The sequence below is a fragment of the Oncorhynchus keta genome, chromosome 23 (assembly GCF_023373465.1).
Source record: "Oncorhynchus keta strain PuntledgeMale-10-30-2019 chromosome 23, Oket_V2, whole genome shotgun sequence".
Classification (NCBI taxonomy): Eukaryota; Metazoa; Chordata; class Actinopteri; order Salmoniformes; family Salmonidae; genus Oncorhynchus; species Oncorhynchus keta.
Genome location: NC_068443.1, coordinates 22,338,087 through 22,357,198, shown reverse-complemented (window position 1 = coordinate 22,357,198; position 19,112 = coordinate 22,338,087). Strand labels below are relative to the sequence as shown.

General features: G+C 48.3%; 1 protein-coding gene across 2 annotated transcripts in view; it reads right to left on the bottom strand.

Annotated features, from left to right (window-relative positions):
* Positions 1–18,490, bottom strand: part of LOC118402008 (adenylate cyclase type 1-like) — a 69,999-nt gene extending 51,509 nt beyond the window's left edge. For both annotated transcript variants that reach the window (XM_052476872.1, XM_052476873.1), the window contains exons 1-3: positions 17,566–18,490; positions 9,672–9,821; positions 8,899–9,017 (exon numbers count right to left, since the gene is read on the bottom strand). In XM_052476872.1, the coding sequence (XP_052332832.1) occupies positions 8,899–9,017; positions 9,672–9,821; positions 17,566–18,174 (878 nt within the window). In that variant the 5' untranslated portion in view covers positions 18,175–18,490. The remainder of the gene's footprint in view (positions 1–8,898; positions 9,018–9,671; positions 9,822–17,565) is intronic.
* Positions 18,491–19,112: the final 622 nt, after the last annotated feature.

Sequence of the window (19,112 nt, the reverse complement as noted above, 5' to 3'; positions counted from 1 at the left end):
GGGAGAGAGATGGAGAAAAGGGGGCTCGGGGAGAGAGATGGAGAGAGGGGGCTCGGGGAGAGAGATGGAGAGAGGGGGCTCGGGGAGAGAGATGGAGAGAGGGGGCTCGGGGGGAGAGAGATGGAGAAATGGGGGCTTGGGGAGAGAGATGGAGAGAGGAGGCTCGGGGAGAGAGATGGAGAGATGGAGAGAGGGGGCTCGGGGAGAGAGATGGAGAGAGGGGGCTCAGGGGGAGAGAGATGGAGAGAGGGGGCTCGGGAGAGAGGGGGCTCGGGGAGAGAGGGTGCTCGGGGAGAGAGAGATGGAGAGAGGGGGCTCGGGGAGAGAGATGGAGAGAGGGGGCTCGGGGAGAGAGATGGAGAGAGGGGGCTCGGGGGAGAGATGGAGATAGGGGGTGGGGAGAGATAGATGGAAAGAAGGGGCAGGGAGCAAGAGAGAGATGGAGAGAAGGGGCGGGGGGACAGTGAGATGGATAGACGGGGTGGGGGAGAGTGAGATGGAGAGAGGACGAGGGGAGAGAGAGATGGAGAGAGTATGAGGAGAGAGATGGAGAGAGGGGCGGTGGGACAGTGAGATGGAGAGAGGGGAGGGGATAGTGAGATGGAGAGAGGGGTGGGGGACAGTGAGATGGAGAGAGGGGAGGGGATAGTGAGATGGAGAGAGGGGCGTGGGGATAGTGAGATGGAGAGGGGGCGGGGGACAGTGAGATGGAGAGAGGGGGCAGGAGATAGTGAGATGGAGAGAGGGGGCAGGGGGATAGTGAGATGGAGAGAGGGGGCAGGGTGATAGTGAGATGGAGAGAGGGGGCAGGGGATAGTGAGATGGAGAGAGGAGGCGGGGGATAGTGAGATGGAGAGAGGGGGCAGGGGGACAGTGAGATGGAGAGAGGAGGCGGGGGACAGTGAGATGGAGAGAGGAGGCGGGGGACAGTGAGATGGAGAGAGGAGGCGGGGGACAGTGAGATGGAGAGAGGAGGCGGGGGACAGTGAGATGGAGAGAGGAGGCGGGGGACAGTGAGATGGAGAGAGGAGGCGGGGGACAGTGAGATGGAGAGAGGGGGCAGGGGGACAGTGAGATGGAGAGAGGAGGCGGGGGACAGTGAGATGGAGAGAGGAGGCGGGGGACAGTGAGATGGAGAGAGGAGGCGGGGGACAGTGAGATGGAGAGAGGAGGCGGGGGGACAGTGAGATGGAGAGAGGAGGCGGGGGACAGTGAGATGGAGAGAGGGGGCAGGGGGACAGTGAGATGGAGAGAGGGGGCAGGGGGATAGTGAGATGGAGAGAGGGGGTGGGGGACAGTGAGATGGAGAGAGAGGGGAGGGGGATAGTGAGATGGAGAGAGGGGGCGGGGGACAGTGAGATGGAGAGAGGGGAGGGGGTTGTGAGATGGAGAGAGGGGGCAGGGAGATAGTGAGATGGAGAGAGGGGGCAGGGGATAGTGAGATGGAGAGAGGGGGCAGGGGGATAGTGAGATGGAGAGAGGAGGCGGGGGATAGTGAGATGGAGAGAGGAGGCGGGGGATAGTGAGATGGAGAGAGGGGGCAGGGGATAGTGAGATGGAGAGAGGGGGCAGGGGATAGTGAGATGGAGAGAGGGGGCAGGGGATAGTGAGATGGAGAGAGAGGGGCAGGGGGATAGTGAGATGGAGAGAGGGGGCAGGGGATAGTGAGATGGAGAGAGGGGCAGGGGGATAGTGAGATGGAGAGAGGAGGCGGGGGATAGTGAGATGGAGAGAGGGGGCAGGGGATAGTGAGATGGAGAGAGGGGGCAGGGGGATAGTGAGATGGAGAGAGGGGGCAGGGGGATAGAGAGATGGAGAGAGGGGGCAGGGGAGAGAGAGATGGAGAGAGTATGAGGGGAGAGAGATGGAGAGAGGGGGCAGTGGGACAGTGAGATGAGAGAGGGGAGGGGATAGTGAGATGGAGAGAGGGGCAGGGGGATAGTGAGATGGAGAGAGGAGGCGGGGGTTAGAGATGAGATGGAGAGAGGGCGAGGGATAGTGAGATGGAGAGAGGGGGCAGGGGATAGTGAGATGGAGAGAGGGGCAGGGGGATAGTGAGATGGAGAGAGGGGCAGGGAGATAGTGAGATGGAGAGAGGAGGCGGGGGTTAGAGAGAGAGATGGAGAGAGGGGCGGGGGGATAGTGAGATGGAGGGAGGGGGCAGGGGGATAGTGAGATGGAGAGAGGGGGCAGGGGGATAGTGAGATGGAGAGAGGGGGCAGGGGGATAGTGAGATGGAGAGGGGGCAGGGGGATAGTGAGATGGAGAGAGGGGGCAGGGGGATAGTGAGATGGAGAGAGGGGGCAGGGGGATAGTGAGATGGAGAGAGGGGGCAGGGGGATAGTGAGATGGAGAGAGGGGGCAGGGGATAGTGAGATGGAGAGAGGGGGCAGGGGGATAGTGAGATGGAGAGAGGGGGCAGGGGATAGTGAGATGGAGAGAGGAGGCGGGGGTTAGAGAGAGAGATGGAGAGAGGGGGGGGGATAGTGAGATGGAGAGAGGGGGCAGGGGGATAGTGAGATGGAGAGAGGATGAGGGGAGAGAGAGATGGAGAGAGTATGAGGGGAGAGAGATGGAGAGAGGGGGCGGTGGGACAGTGAGATGAGAGAGGGTGGGGGGGGATAGAGAGAGAGATGGAGAGAGGGGCAGGGGGATAGTGAGATGGAGAGAGGGGGCAGGGGGATAGTGAGATGGAGAGAGGATGAGGGGGAGATAGATGGGAGAGAGATGAGGGGAGAGAGATGTATGGCGGGGACAGTGAGATGGAGAGAGGGGCGGGGGATAGTGAGATGGAGAGAGGGGGCAGGGGGATAGTGAGATGGAGAGAGGGGGCAGGGGGGTAGTGAGATGGAGAGAGGAGGCGGGGGGTTAGAGAGAGAGATGGGGAGAGGGGCGGGGGATAGTGAGATGGAGAGAGGGGCAGGGCTATAGTGAGATGGAGAGAGGAGGCGGGGGTTAGAGAGAGATGGAGAGAGGGCAGGGGGGATAGTGAGATGGAGAGAGAGGGCAGGGGGATAGTGAGATGAGAGGGGGTGGGGGATAGTGAGATGGAGAGAGGGGCGGGGGATTGAGAGATGGAGAGAGGGCGGGGGACAGTGAGATGGAGAGAGGGGCGGGGGATAGTGAGATGGAGAGAGAGGGCAGGGGATAGTGAGATGGAGAGAGGAGGCAAGGGGTTAGATAGTGAGATGGAGAGAGGGGCGGGGGATAGAGAGAGAGATGAGAGAGGGGCGGGGGATAGAGAGAGAGATGGAGAGAGGGGCGGGGGATTGAGAGAGAGATGAGAGAGGGCGAGGGATAGAGAGAGAGATGAGAGAGGGCGGGGGGGATTGAGAGATGGAGAGAGGGGGCGGGGGGATAGTGAGATGGAGAGAGGAGGCGGGGGGATAGAGAGAGAGATGAGAGAGAGTGGCAGGGGGATAGAGAGATGAGAGAGGGGCGGGGGGATAGAGAGATGGAGAGAGGAGGCGGGGGATAGAGAGAGAGATGGAGAGAGGGGCGGGGGGGATAGTGAGATGGAGAGAGGGGCAGGGGGATAGAGAGAGAGATGGAAAGAGAGGACGGGGACAGGGGCGAAGGTGTAAACAAATTACTTCGACATCAAAGCTGGTTAATCATATGAAAGCAGATCCGCCCACAAACCTCTAATTGATCACTGGCTGTTTGTTTACTGGACAGGGAGGGAGGGAGGGAGGGAGGAGGGAGGGAGGGAGGGAGGGAGGGAGGGAGGGAGGGAGGGAGGGAGGGAATACAGAGGGATGAGGGAGGGAGGGAGGGAGGGAGGGAGGGAGGGAGGGAGGGAGGGAGGGAGGGAGGGAGGGAGGGAGGGAGGGAGGGAGGGAGGGAGGGAATACAGAGGGATGAGGGAGAGAGGGAGGGAGGGAATACAGAGGGATGAGGGAGGGAGGGAGGGAATACAGAGGGATGAGGGAGAGAGGGAGGGAGGGAATACAGAGGGATGAGGGAGAGAGGGAGGGAGGGAATACAGAGGGAGGAGGGAGGGAGGGAGGGAATACAGAGGGATGAGGGAGGGAGAGAGGGAGGGAGGGAGGGAATACAGAGGGATGAGGGAGAGAGGGGGGGAGGGAATACAGAGGGATGAGGGAGGGAGGGCTATACAGAGGGATGAGGGAGGGAGGGAGGGAATACAGAGGGATGAGGGGAGGAGAGGGAGGGAATACAGAGGGATGAGGGAGGGAGGGGAATACAGAGGGATGAGGAGGAGGGAATACAGAGGGATGAGGGAGGAGGGAGGGAATACAGAGGGATGAGGGAGGGAGGGAATACAGAGGGATGAGGGAGGGAGGAATACAGAGGGATGAGGGAGGGAGGGAGGAATACAGAGGGATGAGGGGAGGGAGGGAATACAGAGGGATGAGGAGGGAGGAGGAGGGAATACAGAGGGATGAGGGAGAGAGGGTGGAGGGAATACAGAGGGATGAGGGAGGGAGGGAGGGAATACAGAGGGATGAGGGAGAGAGGAGGGAGGGAATACAGAGGGATGAGGGAGAGAGGGGGAGGGGAGGGAATACAGAGGGATGAGGGAGGGAGGAGGGAATACAGAGGATGAGGGAGGGAGAGAGGGAGGGAGGGAGGGAATACAGAGGGATGAGGAGAGAGGGAGGGAGGGAATACAGAGGGATGAGGGAGGGAGGGCTATACAGAGGGATGAGGGAGGGAGGGAGGGAATACAGAGGGATGAGGGAGGGAGAGAGGGAGGGAATACAGAGGGATGAGGGAGGGAGGGAATACAGAGGGATGAGGGAGGGAGGGAATACAGAGGGATGAGGGAGGGAGGGAGGGAATACAGAGGGATGAGGGAGGGAGGGAATACAGAGGGATGAGGGAGGGAGGGAATACAGAGGGATGAGGGAGGGAGGAGGAATACAGAGGGATGAGGGAGGGAGGGAATACAGAGGGATGAGGGAGGGAGGAGGAATACAGAGGGATGAGGGAGGGAGGGAATACAGAGGGATGAGGGAGGGAGGGAGGGAATACAGAGGGATGAGGGAGGGAGGGAGGGAGGAATACAGAGGGATGAGGGAGGGAGGGAGGAATACAGAGGGATGAGGGAGGGAGGGAGGGAATACAGAGGGATGAGGGAGGGAGGGAGGAATGAATACAGAGGGATGAGGGAGGGAGGAGGGAATACAGAGGGATGAGGGAGGAGGGAGGGAATACAGAGGGATGAGGGAGGGAGGGAGGGAATACAGAGGGATGAGGGAGGGAGGGAGGGAATACAGAGGGATGAGGGAGGGAGGGAGGGAATACAGAGGGATGAGGGAGGGAGGGAATACAGAGGGATGAGGGAGGGAGGGAGGGAATACAGAGGGATGAGGGAGAGAGGGAAATACTCCAACAAAAAAGCCCTCTGGAAGTGGAAAAGATACTGAAGTCCATGAAGAAGCACTCATTGAACCCACTAAAGAAATCGCTGGTCCCCCTCCAGCGAAACCACAGTGTATCGGCCAGTAACATTCTGTGCAAGCTAATGCCATTTGGCAAAAACTGACACCCACCACTGACTGAGACACAATTCCTCTCTGTCTGCTCACAAGAAGCTCTGCTCAATGCCAACGTAACCACTACAATAGTAAACCCTCCAGCAAACGCAACAGCATCCCAACTCATACATGTCTATAAATCCACTGGTAATGGTATAGTGGGTTGCTAGTGGTATACGGCTCTTTTAACTGGAGTTTAAAGCTCTAATCTAGAGGAGACAGCGTGAGCAGGTAATATGATGCTCTTATAACTGGGGAATAAAGCTCTATTTTAGAGGACACGGAACGTGAGAATTTGAGCTCAGCCAGTAGGGGGCTTGGTTTGGCAGCCAAGGCAGGATATTGCTTAAGAGCCGGAGGAGTCTACTGCTCACTGAGCGTTGCTTAATCCACCTTTCACTGGAACCTAGAGGAACTATGACTCCCCAGGCCATGTTTCCCTTCCCCAGGGACCCAAAAAGATGTGATGCTCCCAGAAGTTGTCATGCTCACCCATGGGCCATGGCATAGTGCCCTCGGTCTGGCCAAAACATGGCGGCATCCTGACCTTGGCGTGAGTTGAGGTTGGGGGAGCGTTCACTACAACTCACGTCGCTAGTTTATTATCGTTGAAAAACTGTTTCGATTTTTGCCCACGGAACCAAAACTTGCCGGTTCTAATCCTGTGAGGGACAGTGTAGCCTTAAGCAAGGCACTGAATGGATGATGGAACTACTCTATTGAGAAACGCAATATAATATTATGCAAGTGACCTTGAGTTGGATAGGGGGTGCATTTCACAGTGATAAAAAAAACACAGCAAGGAATGAAGATTACAATCAATCGTAATTCTGCAGTAACGATGGATTTGGATACAGGGTCTTTCTGGGACAAAGCACTCTGCCGTAATGTTAGATTGTGTTACTCTCTCTCCATCTCTGAGTTTAGCTACATCCACAGGGTCTTCCTGGGACAAAGCACTCTGCCGTAATGTTAGATTGTGTTAGTCTCTCTCCATCTCTGAGTTTAGCTACATCCACAGGGTCTTTCTGGGACAAAGCACTCTGCCGTAATGTTAGATTGTGTTACTCTCTCTCCATCTCTGAGTTTAACTACATCCACAGGGTCTTTCTGGGACAAAGCACTCTGCCGTAATGTTAGATTGTGTTACTCTCTCTCCATCTCTGAGTTTAGCTACATCCACAGGGTCTTTCTGGGACAAAGCACTCTGCCGTAATGTTAGATTGTGTTACTCTCTCTCCATCTCTGAGTTTAGCTACATCCACAGGGTCTTTCTGGGACAAAGCACTCTGCCGTAATATTAGATTGTGTTACTCTCTCTCCATCTCTGAGTTTAACTACATCCACAGGGTCTTTCTGGGACAAAGCACTCTGCCGTAATGTTAGATTGTGTTACTCTCTCTCCATCTCTGAGTTTAGCTACATCCACAGGGTCTTTCTGGGACAAAGCACTCTGCCGTAATGTTAGATTGTGTTACTCTCTCTCCATCTCTGAGTTTAGCTACATCCACAGGGTCTTTCTGGGACAAAGCACTCTGCCGTAATGTTAGATTGTGTTACTCTCTCTCCATCTCTGAGTTTAGCTACATCCACAGGGTCTTCCTGGGACAAAGCACTCTGCCGTAATGTTAGATTGTGTTACTCTCTCTCCATCTCTGAGTTTAGCTACATCCACAGGGTCTTCCTGGGACAAAGCACTCTGCCGTAATGTTAGATTGTGTTACTCTCTCTCCATCTCTGAGTTTAGCTACATCCACAGGGTCTTCCTGGGACAAAGCACTCTGCCGTAATGTTAGATTGTGTTACTCTCTCTCCATCTCTGAGTTTAGCTACATCCACAGGGTCTTCCTGGGACAAAGCACTCTGCCGTAATGTTAGATTGTGTTACTCTCTCTCCATCTCTGAGTTTAGCTACATCCACAGGGTCTTCCTGGGACAAAGCACTCTGCCGTAATGTTAGATTGTGTTACTCTCTCTCCATCTCTGAGTTTAGCTACATCCACAGGGTCTTCCTGGGACAAAGCACTCTGCCGTAATGTTAGATTGTGTTACTCTCTCTCCATCTCTGAGTTTAGCTACATCCACAGGGTCTTCCTGGGACAAAGCACTCTGCCGTAATGTTAGATTGTGTTACTCTCTCTCCATCTCTGAGTTTAGCTACATCCACAGGGTCTTTCTGGGACAAAGCACTCTGCCGTAATGTTAGATTGTGTTACTCTCTCTCCATCTCTGAGTTTAGCTACATCCACAGGGTCTTCCTGGGACAAAGCACTCTGCCGTAATGTTAGATTGTGTTACTCTCTCTCCATCTCTGAGTTTAGCTACATCCACAGGGTCTTCCTGGGACAAAGCACTCTGCCGTAATGTTAGATTGTGTTACTCTCTCTCCATCTCTGAGTTTAGCTACATCCACAGGGTCTTTCTGGGACAAAGCACTCTGCCGTAATGTTAGACTGTGTTACTCTCTCTCCATCTCTGAGTTTAGCTACATCCACAGGGTCTTTCTGGGACAAAGCACTCTGCCGTAATGTTAGACTGTGTTACTCTCTCTCCATCTCTGAGTTTAGCTACATCCACAGGGTCTTTCTGGGACAAAGCACTCTGCCGTAATGTTAGACTGTGTTACTCTCTCTCCATCTCTGAGTTTAGCTACATCCACAGGGTCTTTCTGGGACAAAGCACTCTGCCGTAATGTTAGACTGTGTTACTCTCTCTCCATCTCTGAGTTTAGCTACATCCACAGGGTCTTTCTGGGACAAAGCACTCTGCCGTAATGTTAGATTGTGTTACTCTCTCTCCATCTCTGAGTTTAGCTACATCCACAGGGTCTTTCTGGGACAAAGCACTCTGCCGTAATGTTAGATTGTGTTACTCTCTCTCCATCTCTGAGTTTAACTACATCCACAGGGTCTTTCTGGGACAAAGCACTCTGCCGTAATGTTAGATTGTGTTACTCTCTCTCCATCTCTGAGTTTAACTACATCCACAGGGTCTTTCTGGGACAAAGCACTCTGCCGTAATGTTAGATTGTGTTACTCTCTCTCCATCTCTGAGTTTAACTACATCCACAGGGTCTTTCTGGGACAAAGCACTCTGCCGTAATGTTAGATTGTGTTACTCTCTCTCCATCTCTGAGTTTAGCTACATCCACAGGGCATGTTTGGTTTCCTTTTGTGGAAATATTATAACATAACCAGACAGTATTTATGCTTCTGCTTTTAGCTGAAAATGACTAAGAGGAGAAAATGTCTCAGTCTGTTAATTCATGGCTAAATGAGTCAAAGAGGGTGTAGGCAATATGTGTGGGGAGTTTTGAGTTGTTTTAAATTAACCAATGCCAAGTTTATCACCCTGACGCTGGGTTGGGAGTTCGGAGATTGGGTGGGTGTCCTACCTGACGTTGTCATGGCGTTGGATGTAGATCTTGTGGAAGATCCTTTCAGGAGGCTTCAGGAAATCTTCTTTCATCTCCATTGCCACGTTCCTTGGCAACAAACTCATCAGAAGGCGCTCCTGCGTGTGTGGGAGGGAGAGAGGGAGAGAGGGAGAGGGAGAGGGAGAGAACCAGAGAGAGAGAACGAGAGAGAGAACGAGAGAGAGAGAACGAGAGAGAGAACGAGAGAGAGAGAGAAGAGAGAGAGAGAACGAGAGAGAGAGAGAGAGAGAGAGAGAGAGAGAGAGAGAGAGAGAGAGAGAGAGAGAGAGAGAGAGAGAGAGAGAGAGAGAGAGAGAGAGAGAGAGAGAGAGAGAGAGAGAGAGAGAGAGAGAGGGAGAGAGAGAGAGAGAGAGAGAGAGAGAGAGAGAGAGAGAGAGAGAGAGAGAGAGAGAGAGAGAGAGAGACAGACAGACAGACAGACAGACAGACAGACAGACAGACAGACAGACAGACAGACAGACAGACAGACAGACAGACAGACAGACAGACAGACAGACAGAGAGTTATACTGTATCAGACTTGAGAATAGGAGAGGAGAGAGTGTTGGTGCAGATAAGAAAAGTGAGAGACAAAAAGGTGGTGTATCAAACAGAATTGAAAAGGTGTGTGAATGAGTCACCAAGTGTGATAAAAAAAGAAAATGGGGGGGTGAAAGGAGCCATGCATAAATGAGACATCATACATGTGATTTTAACCTTATGCCTTCTGTTAATGTGTGTGTGTGTTTGTACCTGTTTCTCATTCTCGTCCTCCATGCGTAGCCTCTCCTCGATGCAGTTGCGTGCCTGTAGGAAAGCCTTCCTTTGGGCTCGCTCAGTCAGGATGCGCACAAACAATCCAGACAGGTTCACACTGGTAAACAGCACTGTGTTGGCCACCAGCTACAAGCACAAACAACAAACAACACAACATTATGCCACTTAGCATATGCTTTGATCCAAAGTGACATAGGATCCCTGCAGAAATTGAACGTAATGACCTTAAGAGTTGCTAGTGCCACGCTCTCACCAACTGAACTACACATGACTAGGTTCTCAAGGCAAGACTATCGTAAATAGCAAACACATGTATTGACTGTCTGATAATTGTGTAAAGTACATACAGTATGGTGATAGTGAAACTACACATTGACAGGTAGCTTGCTAACATGGCTATGCCCCCATACGATGACAATTCCCCCATCCACGGGGCACGAGTGGTCACTGAACGTTTTGATGAGCATGAAAACTATTGAAATAATATGCCACGGCAGTCTCAGTCACCAGATCTCAACCCAATTGAACTTTTATGGGAGATTCTGGAGCGATTCCTGAGACAGCGTTTTCCATCACCATCAACAAAACACCAAATGATGGAATTTCTGGTGGAAGAATGGTGTCGCATCCCTCCTATAGAGTTCCAGACACTTGTAGAAGCTATGCCAAGGAGCATTGAAGCTGTTCTGGTGGCTTGTGGGGGTCCAACGCCCGAGTAACACACTTTGTTTTGGTGGTTCATTCATTTTGAAAGTTACCTGCATTATATCTTTAAAGGGGAAATCTGTGATTGCTACATCCATTTTTGGACTTTTAAATGCACATATACTGTATATCCATAGATTTTTAAAGAACATAAACATTTTTTGTTAAATTGTCTTATCCCATCAGAACCCAAAATATTTTTTGTTTTTTGTTTTGCTTGTTTGACCTCTTTGGTTTGAAAACCATGTAATTGAAAACAAGCACTGTAAAGCTATCAGTGGGGGGTTATCCGCTTTGTTACTGTTTGAACTGCAGATTGCCCCTTTAACGCATGAAGGGCCAGGTGAAGCTGAGGTATCAGAAACCATCTGGCCTAAACACAGAGCACACTGACAGACTGATGCACTGTATAGATATAGGAAGAGAGAACAGCTGTACTGTACATTCACAAACATTATTTTGAAGCCAAAAATAACGTATTTGTTTTGTCTTGTGTCATTACACATTTGGAAACAATCAATAAATCAGTGTGTGTATGTGTATGATGAGTTACATCATTGGAAGCCAGCGACGCAGACAACTAAAGAGAGAGTCTGTCTGGGTGAAATAGTTGAGTGTTCTGCTTCATATAGGTAGGCCATCTTCCAGCTATCACACACCAAACTCTCCTTGGCACAGATGGGTCATTGTGTGTGTGTGTGTGTGTGTGTGTGTGTGTGTGTGTGTGTGTGTGTGTGTGTGTGTGTGTGTGTGTGTGTGTGTGTGTGTGTGTGTGTGTGTGTGTGTGTGTGTGTGTGTGTGTGTGTGTGTGTGTGTGTGTGTGTGTGTGTGTGTGTGTGTGTGTGTGTGTGTGTGTCAGCTGTGCTTCCAGCCGAGCATAGGACATGTAGGAGAGAACAACGGAACAACAGAACAACAGAGGCTGGAACAGTGAGTGTTTTCCATGTGGCTGGGCATGACTGGTCCTGGCACAGTGTGACCTTTACAACAACAAAACAAGGCCTGTACACAGAAGCACACAAGTACACACACACACACACACACACACTAGTCCATTAAAACTCTGGATAACCTCAGCCAGCCTTCCTCACCTGGAGCAATACTCAACATGGAATAATTTATTCCACAGACCCTGATTGGGGATTGGTCACTGGTGTTTACAAAGTCTACTCTGATATAGGTCATTGACAGAGTATGATGACTGGTGGCGAGAACAAGCATTTAGAAAACACAATACAGGCAACAGCAGCCAATGGGATAATTAGTTACACAGTACTGTACTGTGGGGTTTGTGATTGTATTTGATGAGGGCAAGCTTGATACTGTCAACCTGACTACCAACTGTTATAAACAGGGATCTGACCTGACCCCCAAGGCACAAGAAATCCATGGTCTCACAAGACTGCCATACAGACGACGACCCTCGAATATCCGTGAGTGTGTTGGTGGACTCTTATAACAGAAGTCAGCCAAATAACGGCTGCAGTGACTAATCAGGAGAGGGGAAAGAAAGAGTCTAGCTCAAGTCCTTCTCTCTCTGACTGAGGCTAGGCATGGCTATTGTTGGCTTGTTTACACCACACATAGACACACTGAGGCTCTGAAGAGAAGGTGGTCTATAGGTCCTGTACGGTTACACCGCTGAGCTCATCTTCAGGATTAAGGGATTAGCTTTCCCTCCCCAGGCTGCACTCTGCTTCTGCTAGCACTGTCCTTCACACACTGTCTTCCTGCCCCACATACAGTATAGGCTACAGGCATGAGATATTATAGGCCACATGCTAAAAAACAAAAAACACACACAACCTTAACCTGTAAGGAGAAGAACTAGAGCTGATTTGATAGAGCTCAACCTATCCAGAAAGAGAGAGAGAGAGAGAGAGAGAGAGGTAGAGAGAGAGGTAGAGAGAGGGGTAGAGAGAGAGGTAGAGAGAGCGAGAGAGAGAGGTAGAGAGAGAGGGAGAGAACGTGTTGAGATTGTCAAGACATTTTAGTTATTTCTGTCCTGAAATAACTTTTCGAGCTTTGCAATGCCCTTTATTTAACTGTCTGGTTGTCTGGTATCTGGTTCAGATCCTCAACCTTGACCTACTTTGGTTCTGCATCAAGGATGTTTTATCCTCATCCTCTGAGGCCAAAGTGGACCAGATATTCCCTATGAAACAGAGGCATATGTGAACCCTGTCTGAACACTGTCTGTCTGCTCTCTGTCTGCTCTCTGGTCCTGTTTGATTTGTTTCACTCTGTGTTGGCGGTGTAGGATGATATGAGGTTGGGTCATATTATTAGACATACACTCTCATATTAGCTTGATTTTCTATCAGACATGGCGGCTGATCACTTGATCTCAAAGGTGAGATTCCAGTAAATCTTGGATGTGCTTCAGAACAAGTATAATAAGTGAAGAGGCTTTCCATTTTCAGATAATGTGCACTGTGTTTTCATATTTGACATAGGCAGTTACAATATATAAATGGGGAATTGTACATTTGAACGGGAGTGTGTTTTCAGAGATGATCCCTATTCCCACATCTTGTGTGATATTGAAATTCATACCATAGACCCAAGTCATATCAGTCACACAGGCTATTTTGAAGTCAATGGTGTGAGACAGACACAGCTCTATAGGCTCTAGTGGATACTGCTCATTCGCCTGCCGCTACCACTATCAGGCTTGAAACTGAGTATGCATGTCGCACATGGCTAGTCGAACGCCAAACGCTTCATTGAGACAATGTTGAAACATCAATCCATGGGGGCGGAGTCAGTGGCACATTTTTATTTGTGCCGATGGAAAGCGGTTTTGACATATATTCATTGATTGATTGATTTTTTTATCGATCATTAGAATTCTTGATATCAATAATTCATTTTTTTTATTGATGATTATATTATATATATATATCAATAATTATATGATAATGACATTCATGAGAGCGGGATTGCATTTGCATGCTCCTACATACTGTTGCTAGTGAAAGTCTACACACCCCTTGCTGTCTTCCCATTTTGCTGCCTTTTAAAATCATATCTAATAAGAGATTACTAGATTTGATCATTTTCCTATAGATCTACACAAATTACTCCTCTTTTTAAAAATTGTAAGAACATTTTTGGAAAATTTTCCAAATTCATGATAAAATATGTTTTCAATGTATTGATTGAGTTTGTCTTCACAGCCCATTAGTTAATACTTGGTGGAAGCACCATTGGCAGCCATTACAGCTGTGATTAATTTGGAATAAGATTAACCTTGCACAACTCTTAGGGAATCATATACATTATTTTTGTCAAAATGACTCAAGCTCAGTAAATTTGGTCGGGATTCACTGACAGACTACTAACCCATTCAGGAACACTCAACACCTCTTAGAAAGCCATTGTGTTGATTTTTGGCATTAGCATTTGTGTAACTGTTCTGCTGAAAAATAAAACTATGGCAAGGTTAGATTTTCAGCAGACTATTGCAGGTTTTCCTCTAACTTTTTACCTGTCAAATGTATTTTGATGCTAACATACTCTCCAGCCCCTGCTGGAAACAAGCATACCCATAACATGATGCTGCCATCACAATATTAGTCTTATTCAAAATGAATCACTAATGATGTTTCCACCAAGTATTAACTATGGCACACCATTTTTGATTCATTCATTCAAAGTGTTAAAAAGAGTAGCAAAGTGCTTTTCTTTTTACGGATTTGCCTCATGATTTGTCAACTCGTGCACAATTTCTCTGTCCTTCACAACGGAGTGCTGCTGCAGGCTCTGTGCGTGTCTTGACCAATCAGATTCACAGAAAGGTCACACAAGCCGGGCAGGTCGCACGTGCCGGGCACAACGCACAAAGCTGAAGGCTCGCTTTCCACTTTCCGCCGGCATTTATTTAGCAATCGTGATAATACATGATGAATGCCTACAGGTCAGGCTACAGTCTCTATGTCTGCCCTGCTGTTAAGCAGTTTTATTGACAGGGGTACAAACTAATGTTTATATCTGTTTAGCCGGCATACAGGCACCCTGTAACGCCTCCTCGATGGCATCAGCTGGAACTCTGTGTTCAGTGCGTGAGTGGGGTCCCACATGACCTTTCTGGCCAGTCTGATGGTGGTCTCATCAAAAAATGTCCTGGAGAGAGGAGGGAAGTGTCATGCCTATAATCTTCCTTGCTGTCTTGGTCAGTCTCAAAATGTGGGCTTTGAGCTGAACTGTCAGGTTACCAAATCATGTAACAATGCCATAGAGTAGGATTGACTCAATTGTGGATCTATAAAAGAGGAGCATGATCTTCTGGTTAACACAATAGACCCTGTGTCGACAAATGCAAGTGCTGTTGGACGCTTGAGCACACTCTCCACACGGATGCACCAGCACAGCCCACTGTCAATGTGGACTCCCAGGTACTATGAGTTCACCTGCTCAAGGTGCTCTCTGTTTACCACTATGGGGCTGTGGTCCCCAATGGACTTAGGGTCAAGGATCATCTCCTCTGTTTTTTTTTCACATTCAGTTGTAGGTGATATTCATCACACCAGCTGATGAATCCTTCAATCTCTGCCCTGTGGCCAGTGGTGTCAAAGACTTTGTTTAAGAGCCTGAGGGCAGCAGTGTCGTCCAAGAACTTAACTGTGTAGTTGTTGGGATGCCTGCAGGCGTAGTCCCCTACACAGCATGATGCGTATAGGAGAACTTGGTGGAAGCACCATTGGCAGCCATTACATTTGTGAATGATTTTGAATGAGATGAATATGCTTGTTACCGGCAGGTGCTGGGAGTACTGTATGTTAGGATCAAAATGAATTTGAAAGGAGCAAAGGGCAGATAAAACATGAAGAGGAGAATCTGCCATAGTCTTCTGAAAACCTAACACTGCCATAGTCTTCTGAAAACCTAACACTGCCATAGTCTTCTGAAAACCTAACACTGCCATAGTCTTCTGAAAACCTAACACTGCCATAGTCTTCTGAAAACCTAACACTGCCATAGTCTTCTGAAAACCTAACACTGCCATAGTCTTCTGAAAACCTAACACTGCCATAGTCTTCTGAAAACCTAACACTGCCATAGTCTTCTGAAAACCTAACACTGCCATAGTCTTCTGAAAACCTAACACTGTCATAGTCTTCTGAAAACCTAACACTGCCATAGTCTTCTGAAAACCTAACACTGCCATAGTCTTCTGAAAACCTAACACTGCCATAGTCTTCTGAAAACCTAACACTGCCATAGTCTTCTGAAAACCTAACACTGCCATAGTCTTCTGAAAACCTAACACTGCCATAGTCTTCTGAAAACCTAACACTGCCATAGTCTTCTGAAAACCTAACACTGCCATAGTCTTCTGAAAACCTAACACTGCCAAAGTCTTCTGAAAACCTAACACTGCCATAGTCTTCTGAAAACCTAACACTGCCATAGTCTTCTGAAAACCTAACACTGCCATAGTCTTCTGAAAACCTAACACTGTCATAGTCTTCTGAAAACCTAACACTGCCAAAGTCTTCTGAAAACCTAACACTGCCATAGTTTTATTTTCAGCGAAACAATTTGAGAAATTCTAATTCGAAAGACACAGCAGAATGGCTTTCCAAGAGGTGCTGAGTGTTCCTGAATGGTCCAGTAGTCTCAGTCCTGATCTAAATCTGCTTGAAAATCAGAGACAAGAATTGAATATTGTTGTCTGGCAATTATTCCCAAACAAATATACTGAGCTTGAGTAATTTTGGCAAAAACAATGGACATTTTGCCATTAGAGTTGTGCAAGGTTAGTAGTATCTTATTCCAAATGATTCCCATCTGTGATGGCGGCCAAAAGTTATTCCACCAAGTATTACCTCTGGGGTGTGAAGACATTCTCAATCAATACATGCAATCAACACATTTTCATTTCTTACTTTTTAAAATTATTTTGAAAAAAGGTTCTAAAATGTTAAAAAGAGCAGTACGTTGTGTAGATCTATAGGAAAATAATAAAATGTAATCCATTTTTTGATTCATTTTCATAGCAGCAAAATGTGAAGACTGTAAGGGGTATGTGGACTTTCACAAGCGACTGTATGTAGGAGCATGCAAATGGAATTCAGCCCCTATGAAGGTCATTATTATATGATTATTGATATTTATATTTAAAAAATATTTTAATTATTAATATATATTAAAATGGCTTTCCACATAATGTGATATATTTTAACATTACTCTTTTTTTTAACACACAAACAAACGTTAATTATTAAAATATGTAATCAGTCATCTCTCAAATGAAGGGGGTGATGACGCAAACTTTGCAAGAGGGAGGGAATCTGATTTCATTGGTCCTCAACTCGTGGCTGTCATTTCATTCATGATAAGTGAAGATAGCGATGAGTTGGCCTGCCCCGGAGCAGGTTAGTTTTGAAGGACTCCTCGCCATAGAAATGTACCTGTTAAAAGGTGACACACTTTCGTATGGCCAGTTATCATGAACTGAACTCAAGTGTTGACCAAAGTTACCTCCTCAAACCTGCTTCGTGAGATACTCCTCTGCTCTACTGTCTGTAGTGGTTATCAAAATTCGCCTCACGTCGTTGAAGTCCGAGTTTAGATTGAGCTACTGAGCACCTCTCCGTTCATCATCTCGCACAGCCTTGCACTTTCTACAAGCTACTGTAGAGCCGTGCAATTTCTACCAGCCTACTGTAGGCCTACATCCAGAACACGCTCGTTATAAAAAGGAAATACATGGCTTGAGTTCACAATTGTTTCTATTCTACATACATCTAAACCATTACATATAGAAACCTAAAACATATTTCATTTAAGAATTTAACTTTGTAGGTCTTCTACAAGCGAGACATTGTAGTACGGTGTGGCTCATTTGTTAGAGCATGGCAACGCCAGGGTTGTGTGTTCGACACCCACGGGGGACCAGTATGAAAATGTATGCGCTCACTACTGTAAATCGCTCTGGATAAGAGTGTCTGCTAAATGACTGAAATGTATACGTATGAAAAGCTGCCGGTCGCTGTCCAGTTTGACGGTGCTGAACTTCATATTGACATAGGCCTACTCATTGCTTCCTCTCGCGGATGTTATCCCTAATCGGTTCTTCAAAAAAGCCGTTACCCATGCCTTGAACAGTCTGGTGGTTAACTATGTATACACACATACAAATTAGTATGCACCCACTTACCGTTCTCCATAATTTCTGTGTCTTGACTGTCACCGAGGTCGCTGTCACAATTACATGAGAGATGGCAATCATTATTCCAAACACTACTGCTAACAGAGTCCGCACGGGCAGGAGTGAGTAGGCGACGAATGTAACCAGCATGAGCTGCCACATGCCTTGCTCCGGGTTGGTAGGGGGCTCCAGCCCCACGGCTCCGAGAGAGAAGGGACAGCAGAGGAACGAGAAGGTGAAGGCGAAGAGCAAGGTCAGGTTGACGATCTGCTGGAGCTGGGTCACCTGTAGGTATTTGACGTTGGTGACAATGAAGAGGGATACGAAGACGATACAGTGGACAGGATGGGACCCCTTGGGGATGGTCAGATTGGGCCCGGAAAGCAACTCCACCACGGCCAGCGTCGATGCCATGATGATGAGCACCGCCAGGGCTTTGAGAGTGGACGTCTGCTCCAGCTTTAGGTTGTAGTTCTGGAACAGAGACTCCAGCTCCTTACAGTCGAACTCGTCCTCGCATGCAATGGTAGTCAGAGGGACGCCGGGTGGACAGTGGCTTTTCTTCCGCCGGGTTTTGACTTTCTGAAACGGAATTTCCTCCATGTCAGGGCCATTCATAAACGAGACACTGGACCACACAGCGCGCCACAGACCGACGCCGGGAAACAATCAAGCACGCTGCCGGCTAGAGGGGTGAGCGTCCCGAATCCCTATGGCTGGAAACTGGCGCACGCCACGCAATATCCACAGGTTGAAATCTGTTGTTCGTGGAGATCAGTCACCAAGGAAACGTGCAAGCATTTTCTCCCCTTTAGGAAGACTCCAAAAAGTAGGCTCTCGGCGGCTTTTGTTTCACTCCTGCGAGGAATACAGTGTGGAAACAGACTCGAGCACACGACGGTCGAGTTCTGAATCTGACAGCTTTTCGCTAGGCTTAGATTGGATCACGCCTGCGCATTATGAAGTGGAGATAAGAGACGTATTAGTAACTCAACAGATCTCCAACACAAAACAGAGATTTGAGAGGTAGCTGGCACTACAGTCCCCACACAGAGCAAATAATATCTTTCTCTGGGCTTAGTGAACTATACTGTAGCCTCTTTACTGTAGTTTTAAGTCAGAGAAGTATGTCGATTATTTCTTAGAACAATTCATTTGCACAAACTAAAGTAGACTACTGGGTTTCATATATACAAATGAAAACAGGTATGGCACTTCGGGGCCTATGCACAGAACACAATTAATGTCTGTGTATAACATGTATCAGCTAACAGGCATATACATAACATAATTTCTGTAAAACTGTTATTTATTGCAGTATAAAATGATATCCATTTTGATCCATTAATAGACTTTGTCCATTCCCCAATTAGAGAAACAGTAGCACATTCGCATATCTGTGAGCAGCTGTAAAAATAGCAATGCACAAGGGAGGCCACCTGTGTATTTTTATATAGACAGATATATCACCTCTGCCAGGTGAAGAGAGTTGTTTGGAAGATATCAGGAATGATCACAGTACTCATGGATGTGTGAATCCTTGTGCATATTGCTTG